The sequence below is a fragment of the Lithobates pipiens genome, unplaced genomic scaffold, assembly GCF_037356315.1.
Source record: "Lithobates pipiens isolate NorthernLeopardFrog02 unplaced genomic scaffold, aLitPip1_a1.2 Scaffold_25, whole genome shotgun sequence".
Taxonomy (NCBI): Eukaryota; Metazoa; Chordata; class Amphibia; order Anura; family Ranidae; genus Lithobates; species Lithobates pipiens.
In genome coordinates this window covers 41,529,085-41,551,643 of record NW_027507787.1, presented here as the reverse complement: position 1 = coordinate 41,551,643, position 22,559 = coordinate 41,529,085, and the positions used below count along the sequence as shown (strand labels likewise).

At 42.7% G+C, this 22,559-nt stretch overlaps 1 protein-coding gene across 2 annotated transcripts in view; it reads right to left on the bottom strand.

Annotated features, from left to right (window-relative positions):
* The window catches only part of PIK3AP1 (phosphoinositide-3-kinase adaptor protein 1), a 196,194-nt gene that overhangs the window by 157,657 nt on the left and 15,978 nt on the right, over window positions 1-22,559 (bottom strand). The window contains exon 1 of one of the 2 annotated variants that reach the window (XM_077454360.1): window positions 4,191-4,437. The exons of the other annotated variant lie outside the window; for it this stretch is intronic. Within the exon in view, the coding sequence (XP_077310486.1) occupies window positions 4,191-4,428 (238 nt within the window). The 5' untranslated portion in view covers window positions 4,429-4,437. Of the gene's footprint in view, window positions 1-4,190; window positions 4,438-22,559 lie in introns of those variants that run through there. 2 annotated transcript variants of the gene reach the window in all.

The window sequence follows — 22,559 nt, the reverse complement described above, 5'->3', positions numbered from 1 at the left end:
CAGCCTCAGACCAGCAAAGAGACACCTCCCAGTCAAGCAACGAGACAGGCCAAGCATCCAGTATGAACTAGAACAATTTGGACTTCATAGCAATTTCAAAGTAAATGTAACAAAATCTCAGTGTCTTAACATCAAGCTACCGTTAATTGATAAATACTGGAAACTAACTTCCCATTTCACTGGGAATCTCATTCTCCTAAATATTTGGGAGTTAATATCACCCCTACAGAAGGCAATATCTATGAATTGAACTATTTGCCCATGCTGAGCTCCCCGATTAGCCAGCTGTGGACCAGGGCTAGGGGGAAATACTCTTGGATAGGGAGACTGGCTATATATAAAATGGAAATCTTGCCTAATTTTTTGTATATATCTCAAACACTACCTATAACACATCTGTATTGACCAGACTAGTGGATTGGTTTTATCATTGTCAATCAAAACAGTGGCTAGCTATTGAGCAACAAATAACATCTGTCCCATTGACCTCTACCGTGGATTACATCTATATTTCATCCTCCAAGACAATTTAATCTCTGACACTAACACTACTAAGAGTCTGGGACTCAACTATTGGAAAATTAGGTATTTCTTTAACTCCAAGCCTACTTACCCTGATTATGAGAAAACCAGATCTGCTGTCGACCAGGTTCCTACGATGGACACCTTCTGCTCCCTCACCAATCAAACAAGTGCTTACAACTAAGGAATTTCAAAGGTTTAATGCAATAGCGACCACAGAATGTAACTATCTGGGTCGTTGGCTACATTACTTTCAGCTTTGCCACTTTTACACAATTATTAAACAAGGGTTCACTTCACAGGGACTTAACTCCATTTGAATCTCTTTGTACTGGGCTTTCAGAGTGTTCGCACACTGTTTCCAAAGAATATGGAACATTGTTATCTCATGCATTTCCTAACCTTCCATACTACACCACAGATTGGAAGAGGGAATTTACCCACAGGATCACAACAGACGATTAGAAGAAGTCATTCTTTCTAACCTTTAAATCAAGTCTTTCAACATACATACAAGAAAAGAACTATAAAATACTAACCAGGCGGTATAGATGCCCTGCGAGGCTTCATAGAATGTCCCGAACTAGATCCACATATGGTGGAGTTGCCCCAGAATTATAACATTTTGGAAGTCTGTTTTCCAAATTTGCTCTTTTGTTACTGGTATATCATATCAGAAATCTCCAGAAATAGCCTTATTGTCTATTTATCTGGGTTCCAAGGGAGAGACTGAAAAGGGACTGCTTCATTTTCTCCTCTCCTCGGCGCAAATACACACCTAAACACTGGAATACTAATGCTGTTCCTACTATTAAAGAGTGGAGAGTTGAATTAAATTATTTAAGGAGAATGGAGGAATTATCGGCGAGTGTACAAGAATGTGTTTTCCAAGTACATGGCTGTGTGGTCTACTTTGATTGCATTTTTGGGCTTTGACGCCTTGGGATCTTTCGTATAAATAGCTTCTAATTCACAGTTTGGCTCTGACTTAAAATGGTGGCATTGAAATATTTTTTTTGGCGGGGAGGAGCTCCCCAGATGGATTGTCAGAGAAAAAGGTATATATGCGCTTGAAAACTTTCTTTTTTTTCTCCTTACTTTTTTTTTGCCCTTTTCTTAAGTTTTATTTTGGGGCAGATTACGACAGTCTGTAAAAGCAGGATAGCGGGCGTGCACACGCGCCACGGGAGCGTGCCCGCAGATCCCACGGACTCGATGTTTGCTGGCGGCCTGCGATCGTGGCGAGAAGAGGTAGAACGGGGAACTGCCTAACAAGGCATTTCCCCATCCTGCCTAGTGACATAACAGGGATCTAATGCTCCAAGTGATCGGTAGCAGTGATCTCTGTAGCAGTGATCTCTGTCATGTTTCCATAAGCCCACCCCCCCTACAGTTAGAACACACTGAGGTAACACACTTAACCCCTTGATCACCCCCTAGTGTTATTTTTATATTGATCAGTGCATTTTTTATAGCACTGATCAATGTAATAATGTCACTGGTCCCCAAAAAAGTGTAATTTGGGGTCAGATTTGTCTGCTGCAATGTCGCAGAAAATCTCAGATCGCCGCCATTACCAGTAAAAACAATAAAAAATAAATAAAAGTCCTTAAATCTATCCTGTAGTTTGTAGACGTGATAACTTTCGCCTATTGTGATATTACTTACCAAATATATGTAGAAGAATATATATTGGCCTAAACAGGAATCATTTAGTTGTTTAATATTTTATATTTGGATGTGTATTATAGCAGAAAGTAAAAAAAAAAAAAAAATAGTTTCAAAATTGTCGGTCTTTTTTTGTTTAAAAACTGCAGAGGTGATCAAATATCACCAAAAGAAAGCGCTATTTGTGGGAAAAAAGGACATCAATTTTGTTTGGGTACATCGTCGCACGACCACGTAATTGTCAGTTAAAGCGACGCAGTGCCGTATCGCAAAAAATGCTTTGGTCATTAAGGGGGCAAATCCTTCCGGAGCTAAAGTGGTTAAAGTGGAACTTCAGCACTTTTTACAACTTTCCATCTATTAAATCTTCTACGCTTTTTGTTTTAACTTTGGATAGTAAAACTTTTTTTTTTTTCTGCCAGTAAATACCTTATACAGCCCACTTCCTCTTTCTTGTCTGGTAATTAGCCTAGGCTTATGACATCATGCACAGCTCTCTCTCACTCTGGTGAGAGTTTACCAGGAAGGAAGAATGAGTCATGAGGGCCAATGAGAGCTGCAGGGCTGAAGGTTTGCCTCTGTGTGTCTGTGTAAATCCAGGAAGTGAACAGGCAGCAGCTTCAGCTGCCCACAGTTAAAAATGGATGCAGCCAGACTCAGTAGAGAGATTTCTTCTGCATATTTGGCAAGTACAGAATCACAGTATATATAAAACAATATTCAAAGTGGTTGGAGGGAAGAGTCAGAGTGGCCGACATGGATTGCTCTTCAGAGGTCTCCACGTGTAAACAAGCCCTGAGCCTAGGTTCACAGATATGCGATGCAGGAATCAGCTCGATTCCAACGCCGGTTCCTGCATTGCATATCTCCCGCAGGCAGTTCACACTGCCCTCTGCTAATTGCTGCGGGCGTCATTACAATGTTAATGCCACCCCCAGATTGGTTTACAGATCACAGTGAGAAAACTGTAAACTCGCACAGGAATCAGATCGCATGGGTGAGAACACCCATGCAACCCAATTCCAGCGTGGGGGAAAAAAGTCCTTGCACTGTTTTCCTGCAAATTGAATGCGAGTTCAGCCATACAAACAGTATACAACTGCATGGCTGAACTCGCATTGCAAAGACATCGCATACGATCGCCAGTGCGGGTGCGAATCACATGCGATGTCTTCACACAAATGTGATCCCAGGCTAAAGCCTCGTACACACGGTACAATTGTTGGCAGGGGATTGTCTGTTGACAGACTGTTGTCCTAAAATCTTACCGTTAGTATGCTCCTTTTGACATTTGTTGTCCAACTTTCGGCCAGCAAATGTTGAATGACAGGCTAGTAAATTTTTGGTGGACAACGGTTTGATGTCAGATTTTTGTATAGCCAGTAAACAAATCCGTCACACAAACACGCATGCTCGAAATCAGTGCTCAAACACAAAATTAGCAGAAGGGACCCAAAGGGTGGCGCTCAGTAGCTGAAATTCCTTGCATTTTGTATGTATGTTTGTGTTTGTGGTGCGACAGTTGTGTACCGTTAACAGTGGCGGTGCATCCAAAAGGGCGCACGGGCGCCGCCCCCTCTCTCCAGCCACCTTCTCTATGACCAATGGATAGATTCATTGCCAATCGCCTATAGGAGAGGATGGGAGGAGAGAACGGAAGCATTGGCACAGTGGGAGCATTTGATGACACAGTGGAAGCATTTGATGGCACAGTGGCAGCATTTGATGGGCACAGTGGGAGCATTTGATGGCACAGTGGGAGCATTTGATGGCACAGTGGCTCGGTTAGTATGCAAGACAAGATCCTGGCACAGGCCCTTTTGACAAAAATAAGACGCTTGGTTTGCCAACAATCGTACCGTGTGTATGAGGCTTAAGGCTGTTCAACCATGCCAGTATATTCTGTGTATTTACCTCTTGTCTGCAGCAATTCCAAAAAACTTCTGCTCAGCTGGGGGACAACCCCCCCCCCCCCCCCCCCCCTGGGCTCAGGTGCTTACCTCCTGTGGTGATCCAGACTGTGGCTCTGCACTTCATCTGCTCAGCTGGTGGAGGAACATGACTAGTTAATGTTATCAGGAGTAAGTTCTTATCATTATTCAGCAGTTCCCACAATCTAATCTGAGTCCCAATGCCATTGTCTTCTTCTACACCAGGTAATGTAATTGCCGAACCACAGTACAAGGATTTCTCTACCGAGGCTGTTTGATGATTTTTGGGCTCAGGCGGTGTAATCATTGTGCTGTGGTTCCTGGCAATTACATTTTGTATCTGCACAGAAGAGGACTTTGGGACTCAGATTAGATTGTCGAAACTGCTGAATAAAGATAAGAACTGATAGCATTAACTAGTCATGTTCCTCCACCAGCTGAGCAGATGGAGAACAGAAAACACAGTTCAGTCTGAATCATGAGTCCAGGTACCAGGCAGAAGGAGACCCGGACACGATTCAAAACCCATACTGTCCGGGTGAATCCCGTACAGGTGGCAACCCTATGTGCACACCTTGGCTCCCATGCTGAAAAGTGGAAGAGGTTTCCAGTGCAGTCTGGTAAAAGCTGTTCCACCACTCCCCTTCCTGCTCAATATCCTACGGGGACTGTATTGTAAAGGTCTATGAGTCTCTTTCTGTGATTGATATTTAAGACTGCAATTCCCTTGATCCTCAGCATTCTGCATAGAAGTCAATAGGCTTTCCTGGCTATAGTTATTCCTCTGCTGACTGGAGGGGATAGAGCAACACAACATTCAGCAAAATAGCAGAAAGTGAAAGTAAACTGATTGCAAAGAGGGACATGTCTCCTCAATATTTCTGTAGTCTAGCACCTGGTTACACTGGCTACACTACTAATCCCTCCACCCCCCAAGTAATAGAGATGAAGAAGGGAAAACATGTTTGAAGTCCAGCCTGGGTGACACCCATGCATAGATACACTGGAAGAGTACAGTCTACCAAGGATGGAACCGTGTTTTATTTACAGGATTACTAGGTTAAAATAAGATTAAACACTGAAAAAATAGAAAACAAATTTAGCCACTTCATAAATAAGGACTAGTAATTGCAATATATTACATTTTTGTTTTTGGGTTTAGATAAGTTTTAAACCTTAGACTGATTCTTCCCAATAAGAAACAAGTTGCTGTAATGGGGCATTCAATTGTCCATGTAAAATTCAGCTTTAGCTATTAATCTAAGAATTTTTTACAACAGGTGTTAAAGTAAAAGTGAAAACCTGTGAAAAGGAAGCTAAAGTTCTACCTTGCTGGCTAGATAATATTTATATGAAGTATTTAACTATTTGCCGCCCGCTCACAATAGATTTACTGCGAATGGGCAGTATGCATATGCGAGCCCTGAACTCGGAAGACAGGCAGCAATGTACAAGTATGTTGTCCGGGCTGCCTGTTTCCGGGTTCAGGACTCGCATATTCATGCCCCCGTGCTGTGTCCAATCACATTTTGGCTGATATCAGCGTATTGGCTGTGTCCAATCACACACAGAGTTTTGTGTTTACAAGCAGATCAGAAAGCCAGATCAGAAAATAAAAGTAGCACGCATTACCCATTGTGAGGCACACGTTGTGGAGCATCCAGATAACGCCAGAGTGACGAAACGTGTAGGGCGGAGTCAGCATACGTCCTTGCATCACTTCCGGCTACCGTCAGCATGCTTTACTGTTTTAATTGAATGTGAGTACCTTTCCACATCTTTTATTCAATAAAATAGTTTGATACCGTATTACACCTTTGGGATCCCACTCTCTTTTATGGCATTTGGTACATGATGGGAGTACTTTTAAACTATTGAGGAACGGGACAGTCTCTAGAGTGCGACACAGTGGCATATACTGTGAATGTTTCAGACCCCAGGAGGGGGAGACATTTCCAGTGAGTGCAGTCACAATAGGAGCACGAATAAGACACGCATGCTATGATCACCTATTGGAAAGTGAAGCACTTTAAGCGTCCCTGTCACTTGAAGAATACTGAAGTAGATTGAATAGGACTGAAGTGAGACAATCCTTTCAGGACATATTTATATTTTGTCAGACTGGAACTACAAAGGATGTTGTGGTCGATCACAAAACACCTCAGCTCTAGAAGTGTAACAGTGGGTGTGCAACAGTGTGCACAGAAGAGGAAGTAATGAGGGGGCTTGTGTAGATAAAGTTTCAAGGTCTTAGTCTCACAGACCTCATATGCCTGCCTAAAAACATACACTGCTATTTATTGAGTGCTGTGAGCATTGATAGTTTTTTGCTTTATATTGTGGCCTGTGGCCAGAAACCTCATTTGTGGGTTTGCTATATTTATAACCTCATTCACATGGACATACCTATTGGTACACCTGTGCGAAGGGGCGTCTCTACCTGCATGTGATGTACAGATGTTCTGTGCATCCGTTTGCATGCAGTCCTATTCACATCTACTGAGACATGCAAGTGATTTTCCCCAAACACACATTGTCTGCATTCAGGGACAAATTGGGACCAGCAACTGTGTCTGTGCAGTCACTGCATTCCAACACACATGAAAGGGACTACCTGAATGCAGATGCAGATGTTGGGAAAGATGGCCTTTTGCAATGTTGTACAGATAAGTACACCTGTGTGAATGAGGCCTGAAAAGAGTCTAGATGATGTCAAAGTGACGAAACGCCCAGGGCAGAGTCAGAATATACGTCCTTTCATCACTTCTGGCTACAGGCATTACATGCTTTACTGTTTTAATTGAATGTGAGTACCTTTCCACATCTTTTATACAATAAAATAGTTTGATACAGTATTACACCTTTGGGATCCCTCTCTCTTTTATGGCATTTGGTACATGATGGGAGTACTTTTAAACTATCGAGGAATGGGAAGGTCTCTAGAGTGCTACACAGTGGCACATATTGTGAATGTTTCAGACCCCAGGAGGGGGAGAAATTTCCAGTGAATGCAGTCACAATAGGAACATGAATAAGACACGCATGCTGTGATCATCTATTGGAAAGTGAATTAGATCAGCGTTGTTTCTTCACTGGCACAAGAACACTTTATTGACTTTCTTTCTTTCTTTATTTTTGAATCATTGAACCACACTATTATTCAATTGGGTTGCAATATATTAGTTTTGGTATTATAATTCATCACATTTTGGTATATTTATTTTTGATATTAATCATTACATATTCATAAGCGTTAATTTTCATACAAATATTTTTTTAAATATTATTTTTACCACGGTCACTGTTTATATATTTATGTGTAAATATGTAGACGTATTAGTAGTCTATACATAATCTAATGAGCACTAGCTTGTATATTTAGGCAGGGCTCAAGTCCTGCGGGAACGCATGGGAACGGGGTTCCTGTACTTTTTCCACAACAGGAACTCAGTTCCCGTTAGCAGCCGTGTCCTGCAAGACTTTGAAGTAAGCGAGCTGTGTGGCAGGTGCTACACCAGCAGCCGCTGACACAGCTCGCAATAGTAAGTGTCGCACACCAGGGGTGGACTGACCATTCAGGCATTGCCAGTAGGGGGCCCCATGACAGCTTCCTCTTCGATCTACCTGTCAATCACGGCTAGCTGATGGGTAGATCAGGTCCCTGCTACTAAGAGATTGTATTTAGTCAGATCTCTCGTGATGCGCTCCTCCCCGCTGGCCCCTCCTGATTTTCTGTTTCCTCATCCCCCCCCCCCCCCAGTCTCCTGCATACTTGCTCTGTGTGTCCCGCTGAATCCCCCCCCTCCTCTATCTTCAGTGCCATATGATGAGAGAACCCAGAGGAGGAGCACAGCTATTCTGCTCACAGGACATGCAGGGAGAGAGGTGAGCTGAGGGAGGAACATCAGTTTGGGGTGGTAAGCTGAACACAATACCTGGCAAAGTTTAATGCCAGGAGGGAAGTTTATGTGGAAATATGTGAAGGGTTGGAATAGCAGCGAGTGTGTGTTGGAGCCCTGCAGAGTTTGCAGTCCCCCAAGCTAACATACATCTCCTAAGCAGGATCACATCACTATCTCCCCAAGCAGTCTGTCCAGATAATGTGCAGTTAATTTATGACCTTTCCGTTTAACCCTGTGTTATCCAAACTCTGTTCAATGAAAAGTGTAAACTCACCACATAAACACTCTATATACAAAATAACATTCCCCAATAAAGATCAGAACATGATGTTCACATTTGCATGGAAGCACAATTGAATGAATGCTGATTATTCTGAGAATTATCGTATTTATGTTTATTGAGGATTGTTTTTTTATTTTTATGTACTAACAGTTAAGCTTCATACACATAATGCGAGAATTGGATGAAAAATAACACTTTTGAAGTGTTCGTGCATATGAGCGTATCATTTATTTTTTTTTGGTGGGGGAGTGGATCTTGGGTGGGAGTTCCCACACTTTTTTCCCCAGGACTTGACCCGTATTTAGGGGGATTTATACAGGACTAATTGAGTCGCAATGTATTATCACTTGTCAAATAATATTTAGATCAGTTGTTAGAACAGCACCAAATTCTACTTCACTTCCTTTCATTTATTTACTTCACCCAGGTGGTAGTAATTAGTAGAGGCAGCAGTTCTTTTTCACCTATCCTATTTAAAAAAAATATTTTTTCTTTTATACATTTTTTTCTCTATTTTTTTACCTGCTGGTATTTACTCCTTGTGCGGAATCACCTACGCTCATTTTATGGGTTTCAGACCATGTCCCTAATCAACAGCTTAACAAACCAAAATAAGAATGTCTTAAATTTGCACCAGTCACAGATAGACTTTGTTTAACCCCCTGTCTTTGCCAGACAGGCATCCAACAAACCAAGGTTCTCAAAGTTTTAGAGTCATAACCATCCAGGTAAAAAAAATATGAGAAATCATTGAGAGGGCACTTGCTCGATGCTTGATTTTACTTAAAAAATGATTTTAGCTTTCCCACCCTTTCCTTGTGATGTCAAATAAGTACATATATTTTAGTGACTGGGGGAGGGGGGGGGGGTATTTAACCAATGCCTGAATGGACCATGTTTCCAGCAGCCATTGCCCCCTTTCCTACAGAGGAAAGTTGCAGGAAGATTTGTGCGGTAGTTGTCAGACTGATATGTTATGCCCCATACACACGGTCGGATTTTCCGATGGAAAACGTGCAATCGGATTATGTTGTCGGAAAATCCGACCATGTGTGGGGCCATTGGACTTTTTCCATAATTTTTTCCGATGCACAAAGTTTGAAATCTGGATCTAAAATTTTCCAACAACAAAATCCGATCACATAAATTCCGATCGTGTGTAGACAATTCGGACAGACAAAGTGCCACGCATTCTCAGAATAAACGAAGAGACAAAAACTATTGGCTACTGGCCCATTTATAGTCCCGACGTACGTGTTTGACGTCACCTCGTTCAGAACGATTGGATTTTCCAACAACTTTGTGCAACTGTGTGTATGCAACACAAGTTTCGGACAAAATCCGCTGGAAAAAATCAGATGGATTTTGCGGTCGGAATGTCCGACCGTGTGTATGGGGCATGAGTCCTTTTCCTTGGATCTGAAATGTGTTGGATGCCACAAGTTGGCCACATAGTCCATCCTTTCTCCACTATCGGCCTATGCAGGGGTCAAGGACTAACATTTCCTCTGGAATTGAAGGTGGTGTCCTTGCAACCACTATGAGAATAGAACTTATATTTTATCTTCTACAAAATAAAACAAAAGTTGGCACTTTAAGCATCCCTGCCACTTGAAGAATACTGAAGTAGATTGAATAGGACTGAAGTGAGACAATCCTTTCAAGACATATTTATATTTTTTTCAGACTGGAACTACAAAGGATGTTGTGGTGGATCACAAAATGCCTCAGCTCTAGAAGTGCAACAGTGGATGTGCAACAGTGTACACAGAAGAGGAAATAATGAGGGGGCTTGTGTAGATACAGTTTCAAGGTCACAGTCTCACAGACCTCATATGCCTGCCTAAAAACATACACTGCTATTTATTGAGTGCTCTGAGCATTGATAGTTTTTTGCTTTATATTGTGGCCTGTGGCCAGAAACCTCATTTGTGGGTTTGTTATATTTATAAAGGCCTCATTCACAAGGACATACCTATTCGTACACCTGTGCAAAGGGGCGTCTCTGCCTGCATTTGATGTACAAATGTTCTGTGCATCCGTTTGCATGCAGTCCTATTCACATCTATTGAGACATGCAAGTGATTTTCCCCAAACACACATTGTCTGCATTCAGGGACACCCCCCCCCCCCCGCATGGATGTCAAATTGGGACCAGCAGCTGTGTTTCACATGAAAGGGACTACCTGAATGCAGATGCACAGAACACTAGGTACACCTGTGTGAATGAGGTCTAAAAAGAAAAAAATGAAGGTCATCTAACAGCTGCCTGGCTTTCAATATAAACAGTGGCTCTGCAGTTAATACATTTGGGATCCTTTTCAGACCTAAAAAAAAAAACTGATGTAAAGAGTGCCCCCTTGCAGGGCTGGATTAACATAAAGGCTATTGGAAATGCAGCTTCAGGCTCCTACCTTAATATAGGCCCAACAGGGGCAAACCGAAGTTTTTGCAGCCGGGACCAGTAGGGGGCCCCATGAGAGGCCCCCGGTGTTGTACCTTCTGCAGTAGGGGGAATCTGACACTCAGAGCTGATTGGAGCAGCCGGGGGGGGGGGGGGGGGAGCAGTTACAAGCACCAATCTCCTTCTATGACTCCATGAAGCAGCTGAAAGCCACTTCTCCTCCTTTCCTTCCCTTGACTTTCAGCTTCTTCCCCCCCAACTGTCCATCAGATTCTCCCTGCTCTCTGGGCCCCCTTGTGCGCCCCCCCCCTGCAGCACTGGTGGCCTCCCTCCTCTCTTATCCTGCTGGCTGCTGCGGGGAATGTGCCAGGATGAAGAGCGGGGAAGGGGGCAGTAAATATGTAATTTACCAGCACCTTCATTGTTCGAATTAACAAAGTCAGTTACCCGTGCCAGTCACTGACTGTGTTTACTATGCTTCCGTTTATGAATGGACAGGAGCCTCAGTCCACAGTTCATTCATCTGCAGCGCAACTGAGGCTACGGAGAAAAGGACTGGGGAATGTGTTCTCAGTCTTTCTCTGTCTCAAATGTGAGACTTCAGGGGTCTCTATAGATCCCTGATATCTCACCAAAGTCCCCCAACAGGACTGTTAAAAAAAATAAAAACTGTAATAAATAGTACAAAAGTAAAGTTGTAAATAAAATAAAAAATAATAAAAATAAAAAACTAGTGACACCATCCATTGCTCTACTGACACATCCACTGTCCTGCTGACATGATCCACTGCCACCCCACCCACAAAAAAAAAGCGCTGTAAAAAAAAAAAAAACATAAAAAATAAATAATTGTTTAAAAAAATTATAAAAAACGATTGACACCGTCCACTGCTGTACTGACACTGTCAATTGCCCCCTCCCAAAAGCATTGTGAAAAAAATGAAAAAATTATAAAAATGCTATTATAAAAAATATAAAAAATTTAAAATTTAAAAAAAACTGACACTGTCCACTGCTCTATTGACACAGTCTACTGCCCTACTGACACCATCCACTGCCCCCCCCCCCCCTCAAAGCATATAGCATATTTTTAAAAAAAATTAAGGGATTAATTACACAGGTTCTCTTACGCAGACAGTGTGAATGACAAACAAGTCTGGAGCAACCAGTTACTCTATAGGGATGCAGCGACTATACAAACACAGGCACAGGTCCTAATTTGAAAGGTTTGCAGGTGTGGGTGAGGGGCCCCGAATGCACACTGTGTGTGGTTTGGGCCGTACACGTGCATCCACACACCTGTCAAATTAGCACTTGCGGCTGTGTTCATACATTTTCTGCGTTCCCATAGCGTAACATAGGCTGCTATGGGATTTCATTTTATTTATTTCCATAAAAAGGCCCACCAAAATCCTCAGCAACAGGCTCATGGACCACCTATGTAGTTATACATGGCAGGCATATCTCCCTTATTCGCTGCTTCTCAAGCGAGAATCAGTTTAGTTCAGCTAATTTTTCCTAGTAGCTGAGCTCCTCATTGCCTCTTATCAGTTTGGTTGCCCTTCTCAGCACTTTCTTCAGTTCTCCAATTTCCTTTTTGTGAACTGGTGCCAAAAACTTAACTGCATATTCCAGATGAGGTATTACTAATGAAGTACAATTAACAATTCTAAATTTTCCCTAATAGAAAATCATTATTTATTGAATCTAGTTCTAATTTTATAATTCCGCATTTATTAGTTATGAATAGAGCAGGGAAGGGTTATTATTTATGTGACTGTAGCGGATTCTTGCAGGCTTTTGGATCCTGAGCTTCCTCAAAAAAGGCCCGGGCCCCAGTTATGTGTTGTCTCCCAATGTTTATTTTTGAAAGTTTTCATTTCATGATTTGTTTTGCACCAGGACATAACACCTTACAGAAAATATCACAGTAATCATTATCCCCAGCTATTGGCTGCACTCTTGACTTCTTTGTATTTGTATATTTTAATTATTTTAAATATTATGTATGTTTCTTTTCTTGTTTACTGCTTTTTTTTTCTTTACGTTTTTGTACCTTTTGGTGCTGTAAATGTATTGTCATGCATTATTTTGTAATGTGTGGTGTACTTTTTAAAGGTTTGCAAATTAAAAAAAATATTAAAAATTTGTCATATATTCCTGTCCAAAGGTAACAGTGACATTTCAAATAAAGACACTAGAAGCTCAATTAGAACACAAACACAATTGATGGAAGGAAGGAAGAGAGCATTTTAGTACTCAGAAGAGATATTATGAATTCTTCCCTGAGCCCTGCAGATCTTCCAGCCCCTCCCCTGAAAGGGAAGTGCACACACATCTCTCCTATCTTCCCAGAAATTCTAGGACCCCAGGTTTTCTGACCCTGACCTGACTCCACCATTCCTTTAAAAAGGCAGGCATGACTCATAGCCCCTCCTACCAGGAGGAGTAACAATTAAAGGGGACCTAACTCTGCCTACATGTAGCTTACACCTTTGTGAGAGCTTACCTACACCCTTAGGAGACATTCTGTTTGTTTAGTAATTGCTACTTCTATTAATTCGTTTCTAGTGAAAAAAAGTAGCATGATTTGGCTACTTAAAGTTGCCCTCACAGCTCCTTACTTGCATTCCTCTTCCCTTCTTAGATTTTAATGGCTCTTCTCTTAAAGGGAGAAAATTTATGGGAGCTTCAGCTGATGCCTTGTTACTGATGTTGCAAAGTTAACTGCATAGCTACCATCATGTTTACTATATATCGTGGGTCTGATTTACTAAAGTTTGAATTATATATTTTGAAAGAGTTATAACGTAAGTCAGCTGAAGTAAACCTGTGTGCATCACAAACAATCATATTCAGGGGAATAAAAAAAAAACAGTACTTCTTCCTTACCTGATTGGATATGTGAATACGCATATATGAATGTGCATACAAGTTTATTTCAGTTTATTTCCTACTTTAATAAATCTGGCCCAATAAGGCCCCTTTCACACGACAAGCCCGCTCGGATCCGCCTGTCCATTTTTACAGGTGGATCCGAGCGGGCCAATTTATTCACTCCTATGGGCAGGCGGATGTCAGCAGAGATGTGTCCGCTGACACCCGCCTCCATCCAATCCGCTAAAAACAGACCAATGGCTATACGTCTGCCATCCATCTTGGCAGATTGGATCGGATCTGATGAAAACGGACATGCTGTCCGTTTTCGTCCGATCTCCCCATAGAGATCAGAGGGGCTCCGACAGGTCCCTCCCTACTCAGTGAGCAGAGACGGACCTCTCTAATCAGCCGGCTCAACGGAGATCAACAGAACGATCTCCTGCTGAGCTGCCGCTGTGTGAAAGGGGCCTAAGTCACTAACTTGGAACAAGAGGGAACCAAATAAGTTGGAATTGCCTTGGGAATTTTTGTTTTGGGTTTATGACTTGCAACAATTTGCATCTTACATATACTTATTCTCATAGTTTATCTGAAAGAGGATACATATGTGTATATGTACAAATTTTGTTTCTTATTATAGTCAGGACTAAAAAAAATAAAATGTTAAAAAATTTTCTTTTTTAGTTAGGTACATATGAAATGCTTCATAGGAATATCACATGGTCTTCTAGACAAAAAGTAGATGGCACTCTTGTTTTTTTTATGTTTTCCAATGACTTAATAAAGCTTGTCTTCAGGTAAGTCTGATTTTCTTGTTTAAGTCCCCCCCCCCCCCCTCCTTTTTTTTTAACTTAAAGTATAACTAGAGGCAAAACTTTTTTTTTAGTTTTGGATAGAATTGTGAGGGATAAGAACCCCTGTCAATTTGTTTTGCTGTCTGTGCCCCCGTTAAGGAGATTCGCCCTATCTATTTGTCCTGTTTACCATTATCATTGAAAGTGAAAGTAAAAAAGAAAAGCCCACATTTTGGGTTGTTCCCAGAAAAGTAATAGAGGGGAAATCTTCCGATGGGGACACTAGTTCTGGTGAGATAGGGGTCCCCAAGAAATTCCTTTAATTTGTTGATATTTCCTCTCACTTCCTGTTTGAAAGGAAGTGAAGTGAAATCTCTGCAATGGGACAGAGATGGCAAAAAAATAAAATAATCTGACAGGGGTTATAACCATCCCATACTCTATCCAAAATGGAAAAAAGGTTTTCCCCATAGTTCTACTTTAACTCTCTTGTATCTGTAGAATTTCTTAGAAGAATGTCAGGTTTAACTTAAAGTGGCACAGGGGGGAAGAATCTGCAAAGCACCATGTATGATTTAGGCACAGCATGCAGCGCCAGTGAGGGCTCTGGGAAGACTAGATGCCCAGGTAACAGATAGCTATTTGGGGTGACTGGTATTTTCAACAACAAATGCTGCATTATGCAAAGTTTTCAGGTAATATTTCCTGAATTATTAGGCACAAAGAAGCTGGCGGAATCACAGCTTGAAGTTAACATTTTTAAGCTATTTCAAATGCATAATCAGTCACTTACAATAGATGTTGTTCCTTGATGTTTAAAAGTTTTGGTTTCCTGTAAAATCAGCTCATCCCCAAAGCACTGGCTCTGATGTCCTGTTTGAGGGTGTCTCCTTTCCCTTACAAGTTTCAAATTGAGCCATCCTTGCCTATGTGGTAATAAACTGTCTCTACTTCACACAGGCAAGGCAAACCACTCTATACTTGACATGCAACCTGTATAAACAAGGTTAAGCCAAGTAAAATAGAACTATTAAAAGTATAAGCAAGTACCCAGGTGATGAACAGTGCCAAGCAGAGACATTAATAACAGTGATCGCAACAGTAAACAACCCCCTACGCAGTTTGCAATTAAACTGCTTATCATCCAACTTCATTAAATAACCTAGGACTGAAAAGTTTTTTCCCTATGCTAGGATCATAATTTAGATATGTTGCAATAATATCTCCTCTTAAGCATAAGCAATTATAGTTTTGAGGAGGCACTCTTTTAAATGGATGCTAATAGTCTGTAAGCTTTGCTAGCTGCAGCTTGGCATTGCATGCTGTTACTGAGCCTGTGATCTACTAAGACCCCCACATCCGTTTCAATTCTAGATTCCCCCAGAGGTTCTCACCCTAGGATGTAACTTGAATTCATATTTTTAGTCCCCAAATGCATTACATTTATCAATATTAAACCTCATTTGGCATGTAGTTTCCCACCCCTCTATTTTATTCAGTTCTTTCTGTAAGGTTGCTATATCTTGTTGTGAGGTTATTACCCTGCTTAGCTTTGTATCGTCAGCAAATACTAAGATTGAACTATTTATTCCAACCTCTATATAATTTCGGTACAAGTTAAACGGAATTTCTCCCAGGACAACATTCAGCCTGTGTGTACAGCAGCCTGTCCAACAGAAGCCAGCCTAAAGCCTGGCTTCTGTCAAACAGGTATGCTGGTACACAAGTAGCTGATCAGCATCCGAGTAGAGTTTGCAGCCAATGGCTGTGAGCACTGACCAGTGTGTTTTAGTGGGGGGGTGCAATAACCTTGTCAGGACACAATAGCAGACATTGTTAGTTAGTACAGCGAGCTCCTCAGTTTGTTTTCCGCTCAGCCCGCTGGATTGAACAAAAAACTGTTCAATCCAGGCTCAAAGTGATGTTGCCACCAAAAAATAAAAAATAGTTAAAAATTCTTAAAAAAAGTAAAAATAAAAAATAATTGGAAATTTTTTTTTTTACTCACCTCTAAATGTCTGTTGCTAGGGGGTCCATCGTAGTCTGCCTTCTTCATTGCCCGAGCTGGTGACATCACTTTCCCTCGCGCCGCACAGCCATCTGGGACCTGTCACATGTCCCAGATGACTGTGCGGCGTATCACGCCACTTGCGCATGCGCAGTGGGTGCCCAGCCGTGAAGCCACGGCCTGCTGCCCACAGTAAGAATGATGGCGCCGCGAGTGGGGAACGACGAGGGGGGGCTTCGTTCCCCCGCATCGCTGGCCCCTGGGACAGGTAAGTGTATGATTATTAAAAGTCAGCAGCTGCAGTATTTGTAGCTGCTGACTTTTATTTTTTTTAGGTGGCACTCCACTTTAAGACAGTGCTGGTAACTGCACACACAGGGAAAGTCCTGGTGTTGGAGCTTAGAGCATGCGAGTCTAAAGCATTGCCCCATCTTCAAGACCAGCACTGTCATGAAGGGCATGCCAGTAGACAACATAGTTTCTCTTGATGGACTTCTATGCCTCTTCACAGGCTAATTCATGCTTCCTCTCGTAGACATAGGAGTTTGGATAATATTTATGCGTATGCATATAGGTACGCGCATAGGTGTGCTCACACTGTGCATCAGTGTGTTCACGTGCACTTGTGACAGATTTTGGCACCAAATGGGCTATTTAAACCACATCAGTTCTCAGAATCAGCTTAGTCTTTCAGCTTTCCCTGTATCCTGTGACCCTGTGATCCTGCATCCTGATTCCAGTTGCTGACCCTGCTTGTCTGACCACTCTCTGAACTCCGCCTGCACGACCTTGGCTTGTCCTTGACCTTCGCTTCTGTCTGCTCCATTTGCTTTTCTTTCACTGATTAGCTCCTGACCCAGCTTGTACCCAGACCTCGCTCTTGCCTGCTCCTCTGTACCTGATCCGTCCTGACAGTGTATGACCCAGCCTGCCTGACTCTGCTTATCTTCCTCAGGTTTCCAGTACTTGCCTTACATCCTGCTATGCCTGCTCTTCTACAGTATGCTACCAGTACATGCCCAGCCAGCGTGCTGCCACCAGTACCAGCCTGCCTCAGTCTGCCATCCACCAGCTGTTTTCCAGTCCTCCTGCTTCACTGAAGATTACTGATGACCTCTGCTGCCTGGGGTGGATAGCCTTTCTGCCACTGGCAAGACCTAAAGGCACTCGTGCCACTCTGAACGCCTGCACCTTTGTTCACACTACCAGGGGCCCAGAGTCAAAGGTCTGCTACCAGATACCTGATAAATATACACCCCAGTGGGTATAAGACTTTTTTTTAACTGCCTCTAAACTCCCCTACATGTTATACTATGTGTCCATACACACATAGCAGCAATTTGTGACAGGAGCAGTGAAAAAAACTACTTCCAGCACGTTCTGGAGCAGCAGCGTTTTGGCAGAAAAAATTGCTGACAGCTCCTAAATGCTGCTAAGTGCTGGTGCTCAGCATTTTGTTTTCTTTTAAGTGGAGGGCATCAGCATCCTTAACAAACAGTGAATAGCTGGTCATTAAGGAGCGGGATTGCAAGCCGTGTTGTTAACAATGGATGAGTCATCAGCTGTCAGCGGCATACAGGTGAATGTTTTTTAAAAACTGTGTGGGGGTCCTTTCCAAATGTATACTAGACCCTTTGGGTCCAGTATGGATTTTAAGGAAATCCACACGCAAAAACAAAAAAACGCAAAAAACAAAAAAAAAACGGCGTGAGGTCCCCCCAAAATCCATACCAGACCCTTATCCGAGCATGCAGCCTGGCAGGCCAAAAAAGGGCACCTTCTCTGATGTGCACAGGAGTCTCCGCTGTCCTGGGTCTCTCTCCTCATCGGCTAAGACAGTAGTGGTCCAACTGCTGTTAATCACAGCCAGTGAGCCAATGAGGAGAGGGCACGGCTGAGCCGCGGCTCTATGTGTCTATGAATGCATAGAGTTGGGCTTGAGAGCTAGCACGAGTATGACAAACCTTTAATATCACTTTAAGGCTGGGTTCACACCGCTGCGATGCGGGAACGCCGCGAATCCGCGGCGTTTTCCCGCATCGCACACCTCCCGCCGGCAGTTCACACTGCCCTATGCGGACGGCTGGGAGTGTCAATGTTATGTTAATGACACCCCCAGATCCGTCCGCATATCGCAGTGCGATCTGCCGACTCGCACAGGAATCGGATCGCATGGTGTGAACCCCCATGCGATCCGATTCTGTTGCGGACCAAAAAAAGGGTCCCGTGCGAGTTTGCTGCGGGAGCGCTGCGAATTCAGCCATACTATCTGTATGGCTGAACTCGCAGTGCTACGGAGATCGGATGTGATTTGCTGTGCGAATCACATCCGAATCTCCCCCCGCAGCAGTGTGAACCCAGCCTAAAACTTCCTGAAAGCAGGTCACTGATTTTACGAGTTGTCGAGTGTTTCTCTAAAAACAATTTCAGAGTTTAATAGTTCTTAAATGTCATTTTATTTTTAAAACAGAGCTGGAATGGAACAAAACTTACTGATCCACTGTGCTTGGCATAACTGCAATCTTTGCAAAGAAAAAATAAACTCATTCAGGTTCACACATACTACGCAAGACCGGTTTTTCCTCTTTATCAAAGCAAACTTTGACATTGATGTAGTCCAAGCCACTGCATGTGAACAAGTACTTTGTGACTGATAGTACCTTTTTATTTTCTTATAACGATCGCTATCATCACTTTTGCTTGTAAAAGATAGTGATTGCCAACTAAGACAGGCCACAGATTGTGCAAGTTTCTTTCCTGTAATCACGGGTTGCAGGAAAGAAATTTGCATGATTCCCCCATCAACACAGACAGTGCTAACAGTGGAATCCTGCCGAGCAATTGTTTGCTCCCGGTGGGTGGCAGGGGTAAATATTTGTATATTCACAAAAATCCCAAAAACTTCCTAACCGCTTATATATAATTCATATTGTTATGTTCAAACAAAAATAAAATAAACACAGTCCTATGCAAAACCTGCCATTTAAAATGACATTTCTGTGCAAAAAAATCCAAAATATATGACTGGTGTAAATTGTTGCTGTGAAACTGGGTTCAGAAATATGCATATACTGTCCTTAGACCCTGGTGTATAAAAAAAAGTCCAATAAAGTGACAACGTGCTACTTTAAATTGTTCTGTGCTTCTTGGAAAACATAAGAAACGTAGCACCATACCTTTCCCCTCTTTTTTCGCATTTCTTCTAGATTTACCTTATGGCAAATTTATTGATAGAAGCTGCAGTTCCTCATTTTTCATTTTCACCATGAGCGGAGGGGTCTAATTTTTTTCACAAATTTTTTTCACATGTTGATTGATCGTTCATCTTGATACATTCAGCCTGCACACAGGGTTTGAATCTTGGACGGTTCCAGCTGAACCAGCTGAGATTCAAACTGTCTATGGACAGCCTAGCACTCACACTGTGGTATCTTACGTAGCATATGTAGCTACTGGCTATACATACACATACAGATTTATCAATCCATGCTGACATCTCTCCCACTGCTGGCTATTGTAATCTGACAGATGGCACTGGTGGCTGCCAGAATACCTGAACAGTGGTTGCATTTGACTGGATGCAGCAGCAGCTGTTTGACCAACAATTTTTATTTTTCAGAAGAAGAATATTGAGCGGAAGGGAGCTGACAAGACATCCACTAAGCGGATTTCAGTTGGCTTATGAGAAACTGCCCTAAAAATTTGAACACTGTGTGGGCAGCTTAAAATAATATGAAAGGCTTAATTATTTTTCCCTAAAATAAAAAAGAGGTTTATACTTACCTGCTCCGTGCAATGGCATTGCACAGAGTGGGGACTTATCTCCTCCTATCTCGGGTTACCTGCTGGCGCTGTTCACTCCTCCCACTTACAACCAGCAGATTTTAATCTCTGTCTGATTGACTATGAGACACCACCTAACCACCCCTTAGGCCTTGTAATTGTATACCTTGGCTACTTGCCACGTTTAAATGATTACTGCATGCTAATCAAAGCTATCAGTACCAGATACATCATTTTACATGAACAGAGATATAGCACACTTTCCTCTAGTAAACATGTTAATCACCTTGATTCTCAAACTGCATGCTATCTACAGGCTTCAGATCTGCAAAACCACATTCCAGATTCTATTTTACCTAGAGCTCATCTCACAATGAGAACATTTTATACATTTGGTATTGCCCTTAAAAAGTTAAAATGTATATATAGAAAAAACAAACTTTTATTATTCTGTCCCCTGTGCTTTTTGTCCCTTTCTATTGGGTGCTGTGGTTACAGAGCTAGGGTGGTCAACAGTGATCACCCTTCACCCCACCACCAAGGCCGGACTTACCATTGGGCTTGACTGGGCTCAAGCCCATGGGCTCTGCCCAATAAGGGGCCCTGCTTGCCCCACCGAGATACATAGCCAAGTGTACTCGGCTCCACTCCGCTCACAGTCACGCTCAGTCCCACCCTATGATGGACAATAACAGAGGGACGGGGCATGACTGTGAGCCGAGCCGAGTACACTCGGGGTACTCTCGGCTCCGCTCAGGACTGCGAGAGAACCCGAGAGCTGCCGAGACCCACCGAGAGGACCCGAGAGCCGCTGAGATACACAGGACTCTGTATAGCAGCTGCGCCATTTTTAAACATCAAGACTGCAATGATAAGGCTGCAAATGACAAGGCTCCAAATGACACCGGGGCAAGGCTGCAAATGACAAGGCTACACTGACAAGGCTGCAAATGACACTGACAAGGCTGCAAATGGATGGGCAAGGCTGCAGATGGACACTGATAAGGCTGCATTGATGGGCATTTAAATGTAAGTTTTTTCCTTAAAATTCCCTCCTAAACTTGGGGTGCGTGTTATACACCGCCGTGTGTTATATGCTGATAAGTACGGTAATGTATAGAAGGTAGGGCCCAAAAGTGACTCAAGCCCAGGGACCCCACCACCCTAAGTCCTGCCCTGTCCACCACTGCATGACCATGCTGCTCTGTAGCTATAGGGGAATAAATAATGAGCTTTGATTGACAGTGCTTGACTGAGACCATTGCCATCAGTGTTTGAAAGACTGGCTTGCTCACAGCAGAAGGGAAAGAAGTGACGGTACAGTCAGGTTAAAGGAGTACACACAGGTCTATTTTATAAAGTAATGTGCTGTGGGGACCGCCTGGGAATTGTCTGCTTCGATGAGTGAGAATGAAGTCAGTGTGCACAACATGCATGCTCACAAGAGAGGGGTATTTGCAGCTGAGTTCTGCTTGAGTTCCACAAAAGGAATGCTCACCAGTTGGGCTTCACATAAAGAGGAGGATTTCAGGCAATATTGAAACATGTAATTTTAGGGAGTATCGTTCACTGTTTCCTCACGCAACCAAGAAGGAGTATTTAAAGTGTTACTAAAGTCAAGTTTTTAAAAACTTTAAATAACAGACATGTTATACTCACCTGCTTTGTTCAGTGGTATTGCACAGAGCGCCCCGATCCTCCTCTTCCCTGGTCCCCTGATGGCGATCCTGGCTCCTCCTCTTTTTCATGTGTCACCATAGCAAGCCGCCTACAGGCACACAATGTCTGCGCGGTCCCAAGCTGTGCATCTATGGAGCGATGCTCCATAGACTTACACAGCAGGACTTAGCCCTGCCCCCCAACATCCTCCTCACTGCATTTGATTGACAGCAGCAGAAGCCAATGGGTACTACTGCTGCTCAGTGCTGTGTGAAGAGAAGGAGAGGAGAAAAGAGATGCAGTGAAAGGGGGAGGGCGCTGGCAGAAAAATAGAAAACAATTTTTAAAACATTTTAGCTTTAGTATCACTTTAAGCATGAATCCATAGACCAGGGAGTAAGGTTATATTCTTAATATGACAAACTCTTAAAATCTCTACCAGTTTATTTTTTGCTTTCTGTTTACCATTGGGGAAATTTCCCTTCACTTCGTGTCCCAGAAACTGAACAGGATGTTAGAAAAAAATCTCCCAATCAGGGGAATTTTCATCTTAGAACCTTGACACAGTTATCCAAATTAGTTTTCGGCTTAACTCATGTTTTGGGGACAGCTCTAAAATGTTGGATTTCCCCTTACTCTTGTTTATTATATTGGAGGGGTGAATCTCTCTAATGGGGACACACGGCAAAAGAAAAACATGACAAAGGGTCTAACCCTCACCAATT